General features: G+C 31.6%; 1 protein-coding gene across 9 annotated transcripts in view; it reads left to right on the top strand.

The window, feature by feature from the left end:
• EndoA (SH3 domain containing GRB2 like, endophilin-A) overlaps positions 1 to 16,698 on the top strand; it is a 70,725-nt gene extending 54,027 nt beyond the window's left edge. For 3 of the 9 annotated variants that reach the window (XM_088188597.1, XM_088188599.1, XM_088188598.1), the window contains exons 3-11: positions 3,097 to 3,165; positions 3,246 to 3,474; positions 3,543 to 3,676; positions 3,750 to 3,816; positions 5,045 to 5,145; positions 5,218 to 5,321; positions 7,609 to 8,102; positions 11,341 to 11,474; positions 14,946 to 16,698. In XM_088188597.1, the coding sequence (XP_088044723.1) occupies positions 3,097 to 3,165; positions 3,246 to 3,474; positions 3,543 to 3,676; positions 3,750 to 3,816; positions 5,045 to 5,145; positions 5,218 to 5,321; positions 7,609 to 8,102; positions 11,341 to 11,474; positions 14,946 to 15,065 (1,452 nt within the window). In that variant the 3' untranslated portion in view covers positions 15,066 to 16,698. Of the gene's footprint in view, positions 1 to 3,096; positions 3,166 to 3,245; positions 3,475 to 3,542; positions 3,677 to 3,749; positions 3,817 to 5,044; positions 5,146 to 5,217; positions 5,322 to 7,608; positions 8,103 to 9,800; positions 9,894 to 11,340; positions 11,475 to 14,945 lie in introns of all 9 variants that reach the window. The other 6 variants (XM_088188605.1, XM_088188606.1, XM_088188602.1 and 3 more) reach the window with 4 other exon arrangements.
• The last annotated feature ends 1,211 nt before the right edge of the window (positions 16,699 to 17,909 follow it).

Raw genomic sequence — 17,909 nt, 5'->3', positions numbered from 1 at the left:
TATTAGGCATGCAAGTAGTCGATAATTATTTTGGCTATATGTAGTCAATTAGTATTTCTCAAACTTGTATATTGCAAATAATTTTTAATCACTTTTATTATCAGTTCCTTTTCACGGTGTCATCACTGTAGTAACATTTTGAAATCGCAATATTTTATCTGTTTGTACATACTATATCTTGCATACGATTGTATAAAAAAGTGCTAGATCAGATTTCGTGCCAATTTGACGTGTTAGTGTATACGTTTGCAAAAAAATATTTGCGTGATGATTCAAATTATTCTTTCTACTTTTTTCAAAAACATATCACGCATTTAATCAATTAGAGTTAAGATCTGATTTATTTGTTCGTACGCCATGATTGCAAAACAGGTTTATCTTACAAACAAATTAAGTAGTATGAAAGACCACCAATACTATTTATTCCAAAACCTGTTTTTCTTCTATTGATACTATTTCGCACGTCTTCAGAATTAACTTTAGTTAACCACGCACCAATTATCGCACAATCACAATATACATATCGGCTCCCATCGCCGTAAATTACATTTAATCGACGACCGATGATGTGCCATCGTTTTCCTTATCTCCATTATCAATTTGCGCGATAGCGTCGCTAGCGTAAATCGGCGTTTAACGAGGCGTTAATTAACGCCGTTGCAAGGATATATACACAGATACCTGTATATGCATTGGAAAGTCGCAAAAGCCGTGGGCAACCAGGGTATTCCCGACGGACGAGCAGCTAGGGTCGTCATCTCCACGCTCTCATCATGTCCCGATAGCCTAGTTCCCAACGTGACCGTGACACGAACCTTCGGGATTCATGTGATGGGATGGGAGGAATGGGGGGGAGAATGGGGATGAAACGCGCAATTTTGCTCCTGTTGTTCCTTTCAGGCTCAGAGGACCAAGTAGGCCTTTGATTTATCGACGAGGCTCTTTCGTGCGTGTTGTTTCTTAATGGGTATAGTAATACTTTGATGATATGAATGAAAGGACTATCTCGCTGTTCGTGGGCGGAAATGTTTTTGTTTTATTTTTCTTGACCCACATTTTTTTTATGTTTTATGACCTTCAACTAGTAGTAAATCTACTGAGAATCTAGTTGAATGTAAATGGTGTACACGTTGAAACATTATTGAAGTATTAAGTGAATTAAATTGTAATCCAAAGTTGATCATCTATATTATATTTTATTACTGTAAAACACTTCAGCGAAGTAAAATTTTACAGAACGTTCTGATGCTTTGATGATTACTCATGCCAATCAGGATAAAGGGCGATTATATCAATTACTCAATTCAAGAGATGATACCAGTTGCATCACGTTTATTTTATACACACATATTGCAATGGAACACGGTTGGCTGTGCAGGGATTTAAAACACATGCGATTGAGGCAGCTGACGCTTTGTCTCAGAATTCCACTGGCGGCTACAATTCCCAATTCGCATTTCCTTTACCTCGATAATAAATAAGCCACACGGACAGTCCCTCAGTACGATCAAAATTGCCTTTTTTATGTCGTAATCCCATAAGCGGAGCATCCATAACACATACTCTGGTTTCTCTAAGAATATATTACTAGCTTGGCGTAGTGACGCATCTCATACATAGTAATTGCAATAATACCGCTATTACCGAGAGAAAAACAGTCAATACCGGTATTGACATTATTATTATTATTATAATTAATTGACCGAAAAAAATCCGAGTACCGCTCGTATGATTCACCATATTTATTGATTAGCAAAACCCAGGTAACTATTCTTTCGATATATTTAATATTTTAATTACAAATAAAACACTTTCATTAATTATAAACAAAACATGTTTTCGAAAATTTGCGTACCAAATCTTTTTCTTTTGGAACAATAAATTAAGGACAACATCGTCTTTGATCAATCGCTTCTGGGGCACCATTCGCCAATTTATTCCAATAAAATATATTACTCATTATTTTTAGTCAGTTACGATTATCCTAAAGAACCATATGAGAAAGAAATGCGTAGAAAATTAAAAAAAAAAATATTTTCGAAAGATTTATCCCTTGTTTACCTATGTATTTATTTCTACTCATATTAAATTTGAGTTATAAATGTTTATGCAAATATTATAGAATTAAAATACGTAAATACTGCATAACCCTTTTAGTTCCAGACAATTTGGCTTTATACATATGTATGTGTTTTAAAAATTAAAAATTTCTTTTGTGTACTCACAATGATGTGAGATAATAAAAAGCAATAATATTTAGATGTTACAACAATGAAATTTTTTTTCATATTTATTTACTAAGTAAACCCATTTTTTTCAAATATATTTTTTTATTTAAATATGATTATTGAGATTTACTTATTGCTAATATTTAAAACTAATGTTTAGTGAAGCATATTCCATGTACTATTTGGGTAAAAATACACTTGAATGGAAAGAAAAATGTACAAACAGTAGAAAGAATTTCGTGTTTGTTTACATATTTTTGTTTTCACTTCGCCAGCCATCCTTATCATAAAAAAGGACGTGGTCATTTCTCTGTTACATAACATAATTACTGGGAGGTGTCGTTAAATTTGCCTGATTTAAAGCAAATGTTTCCTTTTATGTTGACACGTCGCGCTATACAAAAATATCGAACATGTTAAATTAAATTTTTTAAATTTTTAAAATATCGGCCGGTGAGATTTTTCGCATATGTAGGGTGGGCCGATATTTCCCTTGGGAACATCTTAGACTAAAAAAGATAATATTATTCTACTTTGATGTTCTACTTCGATTTTATTATACGCTTTTACTTTCAAGCAATATCGGTATCGTCGTTTTGTATTATAGTTCTAAGCCGTGGAGATTTTGTTTTCAACAAATATTTAAACAAATAATTTTTGGTACTACTCGTATTTCATTTTGTTATACCGGTAGTACTGAAAATTAATTTTCGCTCTAATACCGGTATTACTAGTATCGGTACTACGGGTATTGCAATCCCTACTCATGCACTTGCCATAGTGGTTACGTTATATTCAGTAGAATTAATTTATTTTACTCACCGGCGAAAGTGAATTATCTTAATATTATATATTTTTTTGTTTACAGTATGTCACCGAAAAAATGGGTGGTGCCGAGGGCACGAAACTGGATTTGGACTTTATGGATATGGAAAGGGTATATGATACTTTTTAAAATATATTATGTATAGGAATATATTAAAACTATAAAATAAATGTTGATTCATTTCTCAATAGAAAACTGACGTCACCGTCGAATTAGTAGAAGAATTGCAAATGAAGACCAAGGAATTCTTGCAACCCAATCCCACAGCCCGAGCCAAGATGGCCGCCGTTAAGGGTATATCCAAACTGTCCGGGCAGGCCAAGAGTAATACTTATCCGCAGCCGGAAGGCGTCCTTGGAGATTGTATGCTCCTCTATGGCAAAAAATTGGGAGAAGATTCCATTTTTGGCACATTTTTTGGTATGTCTTTGGATGTTAGATGTATTATGTTTGTTAGGTTTCGTTGCTTACCATCTATACTCTTCCAGCCCAAGGCATGGTCGAAATGGGAGAAGCCATGAAGCAAATGGCTGATGTCAAATATTCCTTGGACGACAACATCAAGCAAAACTTCCTCGAGCCACTCCACCACTTACAAACCAAAGATTTGAAAGAAGTCATGGTTGGTTGATTGAGTCTTTCTTCTTCTAGTGTCTAAGTCTATTGTATATTTCATATCTATCTTATAACTTCAGCACCATCGAAAGAAACTGCAGGGAAGACGGCTCGACTTCGACTGCAAGCGAAGGAGACAAGCGAAGGGTAAATCTTGATTATTTTTATACGATTTTGGTGATACTTAGATGCACTTGCGCATCTATGTCGCTTTTGGACAGTCAGGATAATAATGTTAACTTTGCTCACTGCCATACGATTTTATTTGACTTTGAATTTTACACGTACGACAGTTGGTCGCGTCAGTCCGTATTGCAGTCCGTCGCATAATCAGAACGTGCCGAGACAGGGTATGTTTGCTGACATACTATAGAAAGATGCACTCGTATCTAAAATATCAGATTAATTAGATGCTGGATACCGATAACTATTTGTATTTTTCTGTTCCCTTATATTATAATGAATTACTTGAATAATTGAATTCGGATTATTGCTAGAAACCTAAAGAGTAAGAAACAATTTTGCTTTGTAAAATTTATAATGTTTTTTATAGTAAATAAATTGTGTTGTAACATTGAAAAAAAAACACAAAAAGTGTATGATAATTTTTAAAAAATAGGAAAAATTATAGTAAATTCATGAATTATTCTTATCATTTAATAAGTGTGTTTTGTTCAATTTTATACTTTTTTAAGCGTCCCCGAATTAAAATTTATATTTTGTGTTCATATTTATTTAAAGTAAATAGGTTTACCAGTATAAATTTTCAAGACACCCACGTGCAATGTATATATGTATTCTACTTGCAAAATACATTATAAACAAAGACACCTTCTTTTCGTCATTTTCTAATTTATGCTGATACTCCTATATTTGAAATATACATATTTTTTAAATGAAATTAGGTTTGATTATAATTTTTAATTGCTAGTTTCTAAAACGCTAACAAATAAAGCTATTTGCACAAGCTGGTAAAAATACTGTCTATGTAAAAATGAAATTCTTGTATTTTTGCCTGCTTATGTATTCGCTTTAAAAAATTATAAAACGCTATGATTAACAGTTTTTTTTTGTGTTCTTAGTACTAATATTTTTGTTTTATCCTTGATTTTTTCATGATCAATTTTTTGTATGGACCCTACTGTACGCTGGTATCGTTTTGGATTTTATTCATAATTTTGGAAACACATATTCATCACACCTAACAACTGCGCCCATTCATCTGGACCTGTAAAATGCTTTATTATTATTTTTTACGGACAATCTGGTTTGTATTTTTTGTTTTTTTTTTATGATTTTTTGAAATTCAACGGATGTATTATGAAAATTGGTGCTACCTCTCTATGCGTAATCTGAATGGAATTATGTTGATAAGGTTCTCATGTTACAGATGATGAGATACGGCAGGCCGAAGAGAAGTTTGCCGAATCTTTACAACTAGCGCAGCTGGGAATGTTTAATTTATTGGATAACGAAGTGAGTGACATTATTCCTCTTTTAATGCTATTGATGCTGTCATATGTTTGATTATATTGCATTGAACTTCAGGTAGAACAATTGGCTCAATTGGTGTCCTTCACCGACGGTCTTTTGGAATATCATCAACAGTGTACCGAAATTTTGAACACTCTTGCAGTTAATCTTAGAGAGAAGTAAGTAATGTAGTTTTATATACATATATATTATGTACTATATAAACGAGGGCGAGGTAAAGGAAAATTTAGACTCAAATGTGCATAGATATTTCTAGATGATTCGTTGAAGATTCATATGTCGTATTAGTAGCAATATTCTCTTTGGGAATCTAGTGCTATAAAATCATCTCATGTTCATCCCAAAAGAGATGGCTGTGTGCGGAATTTCAGAAATTCTAAGCTCCGGTTGATGGTAGAAAGCTTACTCGAGTTTTATCTCCAGTCGCAGTTTTTCCTAGGAAGCTTCAAAGTGGCGTTAAAGAGGATTTAAGTAACGGCTAGTTGCGCTCTGCTTCTCTTAGAATCACTCCCATTGTGAGAACATTTTAATAATAATATTACCACTTACAGTAAGTGAGAATCGAATGAGGCATATCTAAACCAAATTTTGATCAATAGAAAAGCGCAAAAAGCAATTACCACTTCTCAGAAGTCAAAAATTTATGTTAAAAGCAATAAAACCGTGCCCACTGTGATGGCGCCGAGATGATTTTATTGCTTTTGACGTGGATTTTTGACTTCTGAGAAGGGATAATTGTTTTTTGCGCTCTTCTATTGACCAAAATTCGGTTTAAATATATTTTGATCAGCCCTCTTATATTAGAAGTCCATAGTAATATCGGTAAGGATAGCTATCATATTTTTAAAACATAGTATAATATCGAAATGCAGGCAAACTATGGAGCAATATGTGAGATGCGATATCTGTCTGTACTTAGGCCGGTTTCACACGTGCCGGATGGATTTGCCCGGCACCGGGCCGGCGGCGTGTAGTGGGGGTGGTGTTGTATGGGCAGCGTCGGGCCGGCGCCGGATGGATTCGTCCGGCAGGTCTGAAATGGTAGGTACTAGCCCATACAACACCATCCCCACTACACGGCGCCGGCCCGGTGCCGGGTGAATCCATCCGGCACGTGTGAAACCGGCCTTATTCTTTCGCTTATTTTCCCTTGAGATATGAGTTGGCTTAGTTTGTATTTTGGACTTGCTCTGATAAAAGTTCTAAAACAAAAATTAGTTTAAGAACATTCATTAGGTTAGGTTTGGGTTTGAACAGCAAATGGACATTTCGCAATTTTAAAATTGAGTTTCATGGACATTTTAAAACAGCATTTCACTGGCGTATATCAGTTAAATTTTATTTTCGCTTGTAGAAATATATATCTATTGGTGAAAATGTATTTGGACTTCTCTAGTGAAAATATAATTTCACTGAAAAATATGCATTCACTGTAACATTTATACATTGCATGTAAATAAATAATGTTAAGTATGTAAATGTATACATTACTACATACGAAAAAGTGGAAATCATTTAATTTGACTAGTACCTACCAGATAAATTATATTTTCACTGGTAAAAATATATATGTATCTATCGGTGAATATTAAATTAAAATAAAAACTTAAATATATTTATAAAAATTAAATCTGTTGTGATTATTTAAACATGAAAAAATAAAATTTTGAAATTGAAATAGTTCAAGGGGGGAGGGGCATGGCGCCCATGGCAACACCCTTGGATCCGCCTATGTAGAGAACTGAATATCACCATACTGAACTTTCTTTCGTCGATGAATTTCAATGGGTTTCACCCCTTCACTATTCAAAACGTGTATGACAGTGTTGCATCACTTTGCTGCACATTGCAAGTGCGGCGATGATTTTAAGCTACTGCTGTGTCTTCGTATTGCATCCCTGATTATAAATTTAATTTGTCGATCACTCTTCAAACTATATTTATTTATTTAAATACATGTGCAGAGCATAACAGTTTTGTGCCAATTTGAAAAAATAGATATAAAAATATTTAATTGAATAGACCAGTACTCTTCAATCGTTTTCTCTCTCTCTCTGCTAAGGCTGTGTTGCACCAGTAGATGATTCCCCGAATTTTGTATTCTCAGAATCAGGTGAAAGTTTTCACGGACCGGTAATAATTTCTTATGGACCAGTGCCGGTCCGCGGACCACCAGGCTGAAGACCACTGGACTAGACCACAAAGACCGATTCGAATCTTTCTATTCCACTTGTACACTTGTTGGAGAGACCAACATACATCACCATACTGAACTTTCATTTGTCCATGAATTTTAATGATTTTCATCTTTCGGCTTTAACCTGTCGACCACTTTTCAAACTGCTCTCGATTTACATGACAATAGAAGTGTTTTAAGATTTTCATTTGCTTCACTCTCGTATAGATTAAATCCGTGTAATTAATCTAAAATTTTTTTTCCAACAGAATGGATGAGGCTGCGGCACGTCCCAAGATGGAATTCGTTCCAAAGACCCTGGCTGATTTGCACATCGACGGCATATCCGATACTCCGCACGGTTTCAATAACGGTAGACAATCCCACAAACCCAATAACACTGATATAGGAAGCACATTCGGTTCCAATCCTAACAACTCCTCCAAGTCCTCGTCCAACTCCAGCCTGAGGCACAGCTCGTCCATCGGTAACCTTTCGTCCAAACAGGCGACGACGGCGTGGTCGGTACACAACAACTCGTCGTCGATTAAGACCAGCCAAAGCTCGTCGTTTAACGACGTGAAAGCGGCGAATAGGAATAGCTTTAATAATAATTCTAATAAAAACGCCGCATGGGACGATCCGTTCAACACTCCATGGGAGAGAAGCGGTAATGGCGCTAACGTAGCGTGGCAGGCGCGGGCGGCACAGCCACCCCGTCGACCGCCAGCCCAACAGAATTTAAACTTGGATCCGTGGTCAGGTGATTTTATTTTGATTTTGATTTCCTTACGGCGATATCATTTTTTTTATTATCATTTATTTATGAAATCATACATATTTATAATAGCTATATAAAAATAGCGAAAAATTTTTTAGAGGAATTCACATATCATTTTTTTATATCATATATTGGTTTTGGTTTACGGGTTATTTGGATTCGTGGTGATGTTTCAAAACTTTCATGAATGAAAAATAAATGCTCTGTTTCGGTGTTGGGATAATTTTTATATATTTTTATCAATTTTTTATTATTATTATTTTTGTACTTTGACAAATATTTTTGTGTGAAATTTATAAATAGAAGTTATGAAAAAAATATTTATATGCACTTTTGATTAATATTCACGCTCATTCATGAATTTATAAGCACAACACTTGATAACGCTTCTTTTTAGATCACAATCTATGGATTATTATGACACTTTATTAACAAATTCTCTATTTTTCGAAACATGTTTGTACATATTATGTGAGAGGTACAAAAGAAAAGGCAGCAATCTAAAATCTTATATAAATAGCTGCATATATATTTTTACAAAGTGGTTTAAATTCTTGTAATATATGCCATAAAATTAATCTTACTGGAATGGTAAAAAAAATATCATGCAGTAATTATTATCAAAAAATAGCGTTGATTGTGGTATTTTTTATTTGATACAAATAAATAAAAGAAAAATAATATTGTTAATAATATTTTTAGTTAAAATATTTTTAGAAGTACAGTACTGTTTTTACTTTTATTCCACTCATATAAAAAAATAATATGAGCATGTAAATGCTGAAACTTTTTTTAAATGAAATACAAAAAATCAAAGTGTATTTTTTATTATTTATTTGTAAATATTGTTTGTTTTATTTTATTATTATTATGTAAATTTTGTAATTTTATTTTTATATTTGTACATATTTTTTATTTTTATTACAATGAACACGGGTCCAAGTGCTGATGATATTGAACTAAATTAATTACAAATACTTTTTATTTCATGTACTACGAATCAAATGCAATTATTATCTAAGGATCAATTGAATAATCTATTGTGAAGACTCAAATTCCACGTCCCGTTGTCACATCCCGCTCCTCACTGTAACGTATACCCAATTATGTATAAACGTATATGTGATTTGTTCATTTGTATTTGAAATTTTACGAAATTAAAAATTGGTGAAATTTCATTATAGTCTACTTCTATCTATTTATTAATTTATTTATTATTATTATTTTACGGTATAATATCAAGGTTTCCACTCACTGTCGGTAAATAATGGCATGAAATTATTTTTATTTTATTTGGAATGTATTGATGTTATCTTTGTGACGTTTTATTTTTTTCGAGCTCTATAATTTTAATTTTTGCCTACAGAGTAGCTTCTTCTAGTTTCTCTAAACCAGTTTCGTGTGTATATTATGAAGCTTTGATTTTTTATTATTTGTTTACGTGCTCATAAAGAAAATGTGTCAATCTTATGATGTACCATGAAACTTATAAAAATATTGTCAAATTATCATGTATTATTTAAAAAGTGTAAATGAAAAGATTGTGTCAATGCATTCCTAAAAACATATGTCTCATGTGAATTAGGTTTAAAAGATATTTTTATTTTTATACAAGAAATGGAAATCAAATCAACGTATTGTTGTTATTAGAATGTGTTGTTAAGTGTTTTGGTTCCATAGGAGGTTCCAATGCTGGCTCTCCTGTCCACAAACCAAACAACTTGGAGCTGTTTCCGGGTGGAAATTCTCAAAACGCGCAACGCTCTACCAACGGTAAAATATAAAAATGCCAATTATATCGCTTTACATTAAACTGATAACGTAAAACCATTTGGTCCTTAAGTGGTAGTTGCATTGAAAAAAATAATAAATACTACATTCGGAGACCTGCTGATTTTTTTGTATTTGTTTTTTGGAAAATAAATGTTCAAAATTTTATAGATTTTGCATTCATTTTAACACTTGATACGTTATATAATTCATTAACTAATTTCACTTTTTATGTAATTCGTCTCCTTCGTCAGTAAATTGAAAAATCCTGTGCTTGGAAAATTGTGTAAAATTGTTACAAAAATTGTATAACTGATTAAAAAAAAATTAACTTGTAATATTTAAAAATTGTAAAATATACAATTAAAAAAATGTATGTGAAAAATTAGACACTGCATGCACTGTGAGAAATTGTAACTATTTGAATTTGGGAACTGCTTCACAAAACTAAAAAATCTGATTAAAATTTGTATAATTATATGATTTTGTCATTTGGAGAGTTTGTGTGAGGCATTCTTATTTAATTATTTTTTAATGGTTGTATTTTAGAGCTAAATTTAGATAAAAATCAGCTTTTTAATATCACATATTACACGCTAAAAATTTGTGCTAGGCAAATTTTGCTATGTTGAAATGTGCAATTAAAATATTTTTGGAAATTATATTTTACAGCATATTTCCTGTATATCACAATTGCATGTAATTTGATAATAGATACAAAATTAATTTAGATGTAATAGACAATATTTTTAATTAAATTTTATTGTTCACAATATGTATTGTATATTCTAGATTTAATCATGGCATATCATCGGCTTAATTCTAACCTTATATGATTCACTTTGTTTATAAATTTGATGTATTTCAATTCATTTTCACTCTATTAAGCCAACAATGTTAATCAAATATGTTAATAATAGTACAATGTGATGTATTTTATATATAACATTTTTTTAAATTTTATGCACATTGAAATGTAATTTATATTTATTGTCAACATGATATATTTTGATATGAAATTTATTACGATATATTTTTAAAGCACATTTTCTAAATGTATATTTGTATGTACCGTTTATTGTGCAATTGTATTTTTTTTATATATCTCTTGTTGTTACTTTGTGAAATGTTTACGTGTTTGTCTTGTGATATCACCTCACTAATAATGAAAACAGAAGACTGAAGACACCTGGGAAAATCATCTTTGTAATGTTTTACTAATATACATTTTGTGTATTGTATTAATATCTCAATATTTCATAAAATTTAACACCAAATTAGCAATGTTTGTGACACAGTCCGCAGTAATATAATGCATGATACATCATCTTTCGCATGTCTTTCGAAGTGTGTCAAACTTCTAAAATTTTGATGCAATTCTTTTTCAATTTTAATTTCACTCTCAAAAACTGTTATCAAGGTTTATTGATTATTTTGATAATTTGTTCAGCGTCTCCTCTTCCGTCTCCGATGAAGTCTCCCGCTAGGACGCCGATGGTGCCACCGGCCGCTGCTAACAAAGCGCCTGCTTGCACTGCTCTATACGACTTTGAACCGGAAAATCCTGGTGAACTTGGATTCAAGGTAATCATTTGTTACAATTCTTTTTTAATAAATAATTGTCTTTTGACAATATTGATATTCTTTATTATCATCATTAGTTATAATTTATTCAGCCGGAAATTTTACAATCGTCGTAGGTTTCACTGGATATAGTGAAACTCATAGTTGTTGAGACTTCGCCGCATAGTTGTTGAGAACCCATCGGGTTTCCAAAATATTGGACCCGGTCCCGGCCCTAATTGACGTCTTTAGGGTAGAGTGCTTTAAGTGTGGCGCTTAATGTTTAATTTATGATAGTAAAACAAATATTGTTACAAAACTTAACTTTCTTTATTTATATTATACCGTATCTTATTAACATTACTGTATGAAAAAATAAAATAAAATTTAAACACTACAACTAAAATCGTTGAATCTAAAAATAGCTTTTTGCACACTCTTACATATTTGTCCCACCCGTTCCACTGTTACTTATCTTCTGTCTTTCACCAAAACGGTGACAAAATCTCTCGATGCGGGAATTCAAGTAGACGTATTTATAATATATACAGATTTTGAAAAGGCCTTCGACAAGGTTTGTCATGGGTTATTATTAAAAAATAACATCAAAAATTAGGCGTTCCTTTACATCAGTGGTTCCCACGGACCCCTTTTCATACTCAAAACTTGCCCACGGACCCTGGGCGAAAAACTACATAAATGCATAATAGAAAAATTACAAATTTAACTTTCATGTATTGAATGGTAAATGGTGACGTAAAAATAAAATATAAATAAAACATTTTGTTGAAGAAGTATTTATTAAAATTATAACTTTTGTTTTAAAATAAAAAAAATAAATTAAATGACTTGGATGAACCTGATGGGATGTTATGAGTGTATTTATGTCCGGCTCAATGTTTGTGAAAAGCAACCGCAAATCCCCACGAGTACTAATTTCTAGTCGGTTTCTTTTTTTGTGATGAGGCTCATAACGACACTGAATCCACGTTCTACCAAATAGGAAGACGGAAAAGCAATCAACAGCTTCTGTACAATAACCCATAATGCTGGATATAAAATTGGGATCTGTTTTTGTAACCAGAACGTTGTCGTATCCTTGTTTAACCCTTACACCGCCGACCGGTAAATTCTTAATTATTCGCTGTACGCCATGTGTTTTTAGCGATATAATTTTTCGGCTACTTACTCTATTTAACACATCATTACAGCTGAAATACTAAATTTTTATATTTTAAAATTATATATGTATGATTAACATGATTTAATCATTCTAATTATATCAATAAACAAACATTTTTCATCGTATTGTTGGTAATATGAAGTAAACAAAACTTATTAGGCACTTAAATTGGCCGGCCCGCGTGTTCACACGTACACACACATGCACGCGCGCGACACTATACAAGCGAATGACACGCAGAGTCATGCTTCCACACTGACAATTTTAATATATAAATCTGCAACGCGTTTTTTCGTCGTCTGACTCACATCCTGTTATAAAAATTTACAAATCGACAACATTTCTTAGATGTATAGAAAATCACATATATCGTACAAAAAATAACCCTAATAACCAAACCGTTTGTTTTTGCTCTATGGTGTTTACGAATTTAACACGCTCTTATGTGGAAGAAGAATTTGCAATTGTTTGTTGTTGAGGGTCGTCATATTTCTTTATATATAAAAATAATAAATAATAAAACTTGATAGCAAGATACGATGTTACATTTAACTATATATAATTATATGTATAATTTATAATATATACATATTCTTCTTCTTTTTCCACGGCACTACAACCGGTGATCGGTTTCGGCCCTACCACCTAATTTCTTGTAGGGCTTCTAGATATATCTTGAGTTTTTGTATTTCTTCCGTTATTGTTTGCATATTTCCTGGTTGCAATATTGCACATTCCAGGTTCCAAAATTGAAGTTCGGTTGTTTATCTAGATTTCGATCTTCTAGGTCAGTGTTTCCCAAACTCTCGACATCTGTGTACCCCTTCTATAATTTTCGTAACACTGAGTACCCCTTGTTAAAAAAATGTATATACTTTAATTACATCGCAAAGTCTATAAATAAAATCACTGAAATCGTTTACTAAGAATTCAAACTGATTTTTAAAACATATTTTGCCAACTTTTACCTCTCTTTTTCTTTAAAAAACGAAGGTTTTAACGAACGCATCATATGATGCGCATGGCGCGAGAGAGTCGATTCAGTTACGCATCATATGATGCGCGTGGCATAGAAAGGGTTAAGCCTTGGTTTCAGCTCCTAATTTGTGGATAATTCAATAAGTTGCTACTGCATGAGTATGTATTCATCTGTATTTGTGCTCTAAGTTTGACTATTTGCAAGAGAGTTCAACGCCCAGTCGGGAATATCCAAGTGAAGAATGTCTTCAAATCTTTGGTCAAGGTCCGAATGAAGTGACGTTAAATGTTGACAATAAGCAAATAAATCTTCATCTCTATTTTACAATTTTGAAAGATTTGGAAACAGAATATTCTCATCTTCCCTAGTTTTGTTTGTACAGCAAAAGTTTTGCAACAAACGCAGATATTACACTTTTAGTTTTGATTTAATTTAATGTGTCACCTTGTAGTTTCAAATTAGTCTCATTAAATCTGGCAAATAAATCAGTCATATAAGCGATGTCGTTTATTGAGATATTTAAATTGCGACGCAAATCATTGTCTTTTACTCTCCAGGAATTCCAACACTGAATTAAAGAGCGAACAGAAGTGATCCAAACATGCACTTTTAGATAACCAACGTACTTCTGTGTTAAGTAGTAAACGATTATAGTCATAAGTCATCATCATTTTTAAAATAAAGTTGAGCAAATAATCTCTCATTTAAGGCATTCCTTTTGATTTTATTAACTGCTCTAATGACATAATGTAGTGATTCGTGCAAACGTTCACTAAGGTTTTTTGCGACCAAATGATGTCGATGAATGACACAATGTACCGATAATACATTAGGTATAGCTTGTTTTAAGTATGCCAGAAAGCCTTGGTGTCATCCTACCATTGCTAGAGCACCGTCAGTATCAACGGAGATGATATTAGTCAAGGGTATAGCTTTTACATCGAAAAATCTTTTTAATTCAGTAAATAACGTTTCATCTTTCGTATCAGTTTCCAAACATTTAGCAAATAACAATTACTGTGAATTTTTTTATTCATTGCTATTTATTTTAACTTATATATTAATAAAAATGTATCACAATTTTTTTATTTTATATTAAACCTTACGCGGACCCCTTGACGTTCAGGGACCCCCAAATCAATTTTAATTTTCCACGGACCCCCTGAATGATCCCGGGGACCCCTGAGGGTCCGTAGGATCATTCTCTTTGGGAACCACTGCTTTACATGAATACTCCTGTACTTTGAGGGCGTATTTGATAATAAGACGTTAACTAATGCAGAGAGTTTTATGAAGTTTAATATAATTAATTTGCCTATTTAATTTTCAGGAAAATGATACCATCACATTGGTGAGCAAAGTGGACGACAATTGGTACGAAGGCACAGTCAACGGCCGCACTGGATATTTTCCTGTGTCTTACGTCCAGGTCACCATGCCGTTGCCATAAACGTCGACAGACAGCCATCTCTAATGTATTATCTTTTCTTGCCGTCGTTTCCATGATTTAATATAATAATAATTTAATTTTGTAAATCGACAAGAGCAGAGATTAATTATTTTGTACAGTATTGTTATAGTTGATTTATTTTTTTACTTTACGTTAATCTTGGTTCGTGTATGTTTTAAATTTTTTTTTGAAAGTTTGACAAACCGCTATGGATTTATTATTATTACTATTATTATGAATACACAATATCAAGCTTATTATTATTTTTATCGAGTTTTTGTATAAATGCTAAATCATCATATTTTGTACTTATTTAGAAGTAATATGGATATGTATTTTTTAATTATTTTATGTATTGTGTTATGTGTATTAACGATAAATGATATGTGTTATCGTCGTAAAAGTTTTAAATATGCAGCTTGAATCTTTACGTAAAACAATGCTCGGCGTATTTTTTTCTTATTCATTTTTTTGATTTGATTGTTGCTCAATTCGTGATTTTAAAAATTTAATTTTATATAAACGCTTTGATCGAGTTTTGAATGTTGTTAATATGTAGTTGTATTAACCGATATTTGTCGTCGGAGGTTGTCATAAGTCATTAGCGTTAAGTGTTTAACCATAAAAGTGCAGGGCAGTATGAGATAAATTAACGATACGATGTCATGACGCGTGTGCCTGCTTTTTTGTGTTATTTTTTAACCATGGGTTGCGTTAACGACCGTAAACTGATTTAGTACATTCCATACGATACGTTTTCCACAGTATTGATATGATTATTTTTTAATTTAACGTTAAAAAACAGTTATTCTTCTATATAGTGTTTTTACTAAACTTGATAGATTAAAATGCACTTTTAATAATATTTAACGTTGATAAAAAAAATAAAATGGTTAACTGTGTGAGAAAAGTACATGTGTTTTGCTATTTGATTCTGTTTGCCATAAAATAAGCATTTGCTCTCTGGATTTATTGATACGATTGTGATTTTGAATCATTGTTGTTTGCGCGACATTTGAAATATCATATTACGTTATTGTATTTTGATGGTGCGTAAGTTATTATGGGTAAGAGTTGTTGACGTTTGATTATTATTATAAGGCATCATCGTTTGTCGTTTTTTTGAAATGTAAATACATATGATTTATGTATATTTTATTTTTATTAATACTTAGCTTTTCTTATGTATTATGTAGTGTAAAATTCAACGCTGGTATATTGTGTATTATTGCAATAATATTGAATACGTGAAATTTATTTACAACATTCATTTTATTTGAGTTAAAATGTATTGTCTATTGACGGAGTGCTTTACATCACTACATGAAAGGTGTATTGGACTCTTGAAAGAATTAATGGAGCAAGAAATACTGTTTTAATGGATTTGAAAATTTAACGAATTTGTCGTTTATGTTTAAAATACTCTTTTGAATTTCGCATGAAATGGAGCTGCGTTTCAGTTTGTTCCAGTTTATTCCGAGCTTGTGATGATTTGATATGTTTAAAAAATCACGAGACTCTGATTTATTATTATATTTTAATTAGACATTTATCGAATCATATTAAAATATCATATTCTTGTTTTGTAAAAGCAATATTAATTTATTAAAAAATGTTATTTTTATTTCATCAATGATTTTTTTTATTTAATCCACCAAATTTGCAATTTAAAAATATGTATATATTTAAAAATGTATTTTTATTTTATAATAATTAGCACAAAGCATTGTACCAATTTTAAGGGTAAGGCTCTATTAATTTTAGAATCGTCAGTTTCTTGATACTGTGATAATGAACGCTTTCGTTCATCGCCGATCAGAAAATGTCTGCGTAGTTCGTCGATAGTTAAAAAAGTAGTGATGCGTCCGTCAAAACCATCAGACGATTTTGAAATTGTTTTTCAAAAATATAAAAGATGATTTTATTTTTTTGTATATATACATATATTAATTTTGAGGTGATGTAAATAATATATAATATGCAACAGCACGGTCACGATTTGTAACATTTTGTAATGTAAAATGATTAATAAGAAAAAGACTTGATGTGTAGTGGTTGATTATGCGTCGTCACATAAATTAAAAAAGATGACTTTCAAATTTGAAAATATTGGAATTCGGTACGTATGCAGTTTTTTGGAACGTTTGAGTATCACATGTGCACTCAGTCGAGTTAACCATTTTCGTATTTAATTAGACGACGATGACGTTTTGAAAATATTTGCAAAAAAATGCCAGATTTTTTATTATTTTTAAAAGTTAAGATGTTACCAAAATAAATTGTTTGCCATATATACAAGTACCTATAATATATGATATGTTTATTTTCCAATCGAAAATTTTAAAAGCGACCCCAAAATCTGGCATATGTAAAAGACAATACCTAGTTCTAATATTGTATAACTAAGCTCTACTTATCGTGCGTAATTATATGTATAAATTATAACTAAATCTAATGAAATTTCCTATATCGTTTATGCATCAATTCAGCAACGGCGTGTCATAAACGCCTATTTGATTAAGTATAGTGATTTAATGAAAATTAATTAATTAAAAAAGTATGTATATCGGTGTTCATAAGTATATATTATATTTTCATCGCAACTAAATAAAAAAAAATTAAAATTTATATTTATGAATGTATTTTAAAAATGATTTAACTCTGTCTTGTAATATATATTATAAAAGAAATTCAAAATGGACTTAGAAAGCTTGTTGGATGTTTTATATGTATATTTTTCTTATTATAATATATACTTCATGGCGATATTTTATAGCTAGTTATAAAACATTTTTTATGAGCATTTTTTAACAGCAAATATTGCTTGCTATTCAATTTTAGCTA

The sequence above is a fragment of the Plectrocnemia conspersa genome, unplaced genomic scaffold, assembly GCF_051122295.1.
Source record: "Plectrocnemia conspersa isolate PC_06_02 unplaced genomic scaffold, ASM5112229v1 ptg000007l, whole genome shotgun sequence".
Lineage (NCBI taxonomy): Eukaryota > Metazoa > Arthropoda > Insecta > Trichoptera > Polycentropodidae > Plectrocnemia > Plectrocnemia conspersa.
Note: the sequence above shows the minus strand (reverse complement) of the source record. Positions and strands in the feature narration are given on the sequence as shown.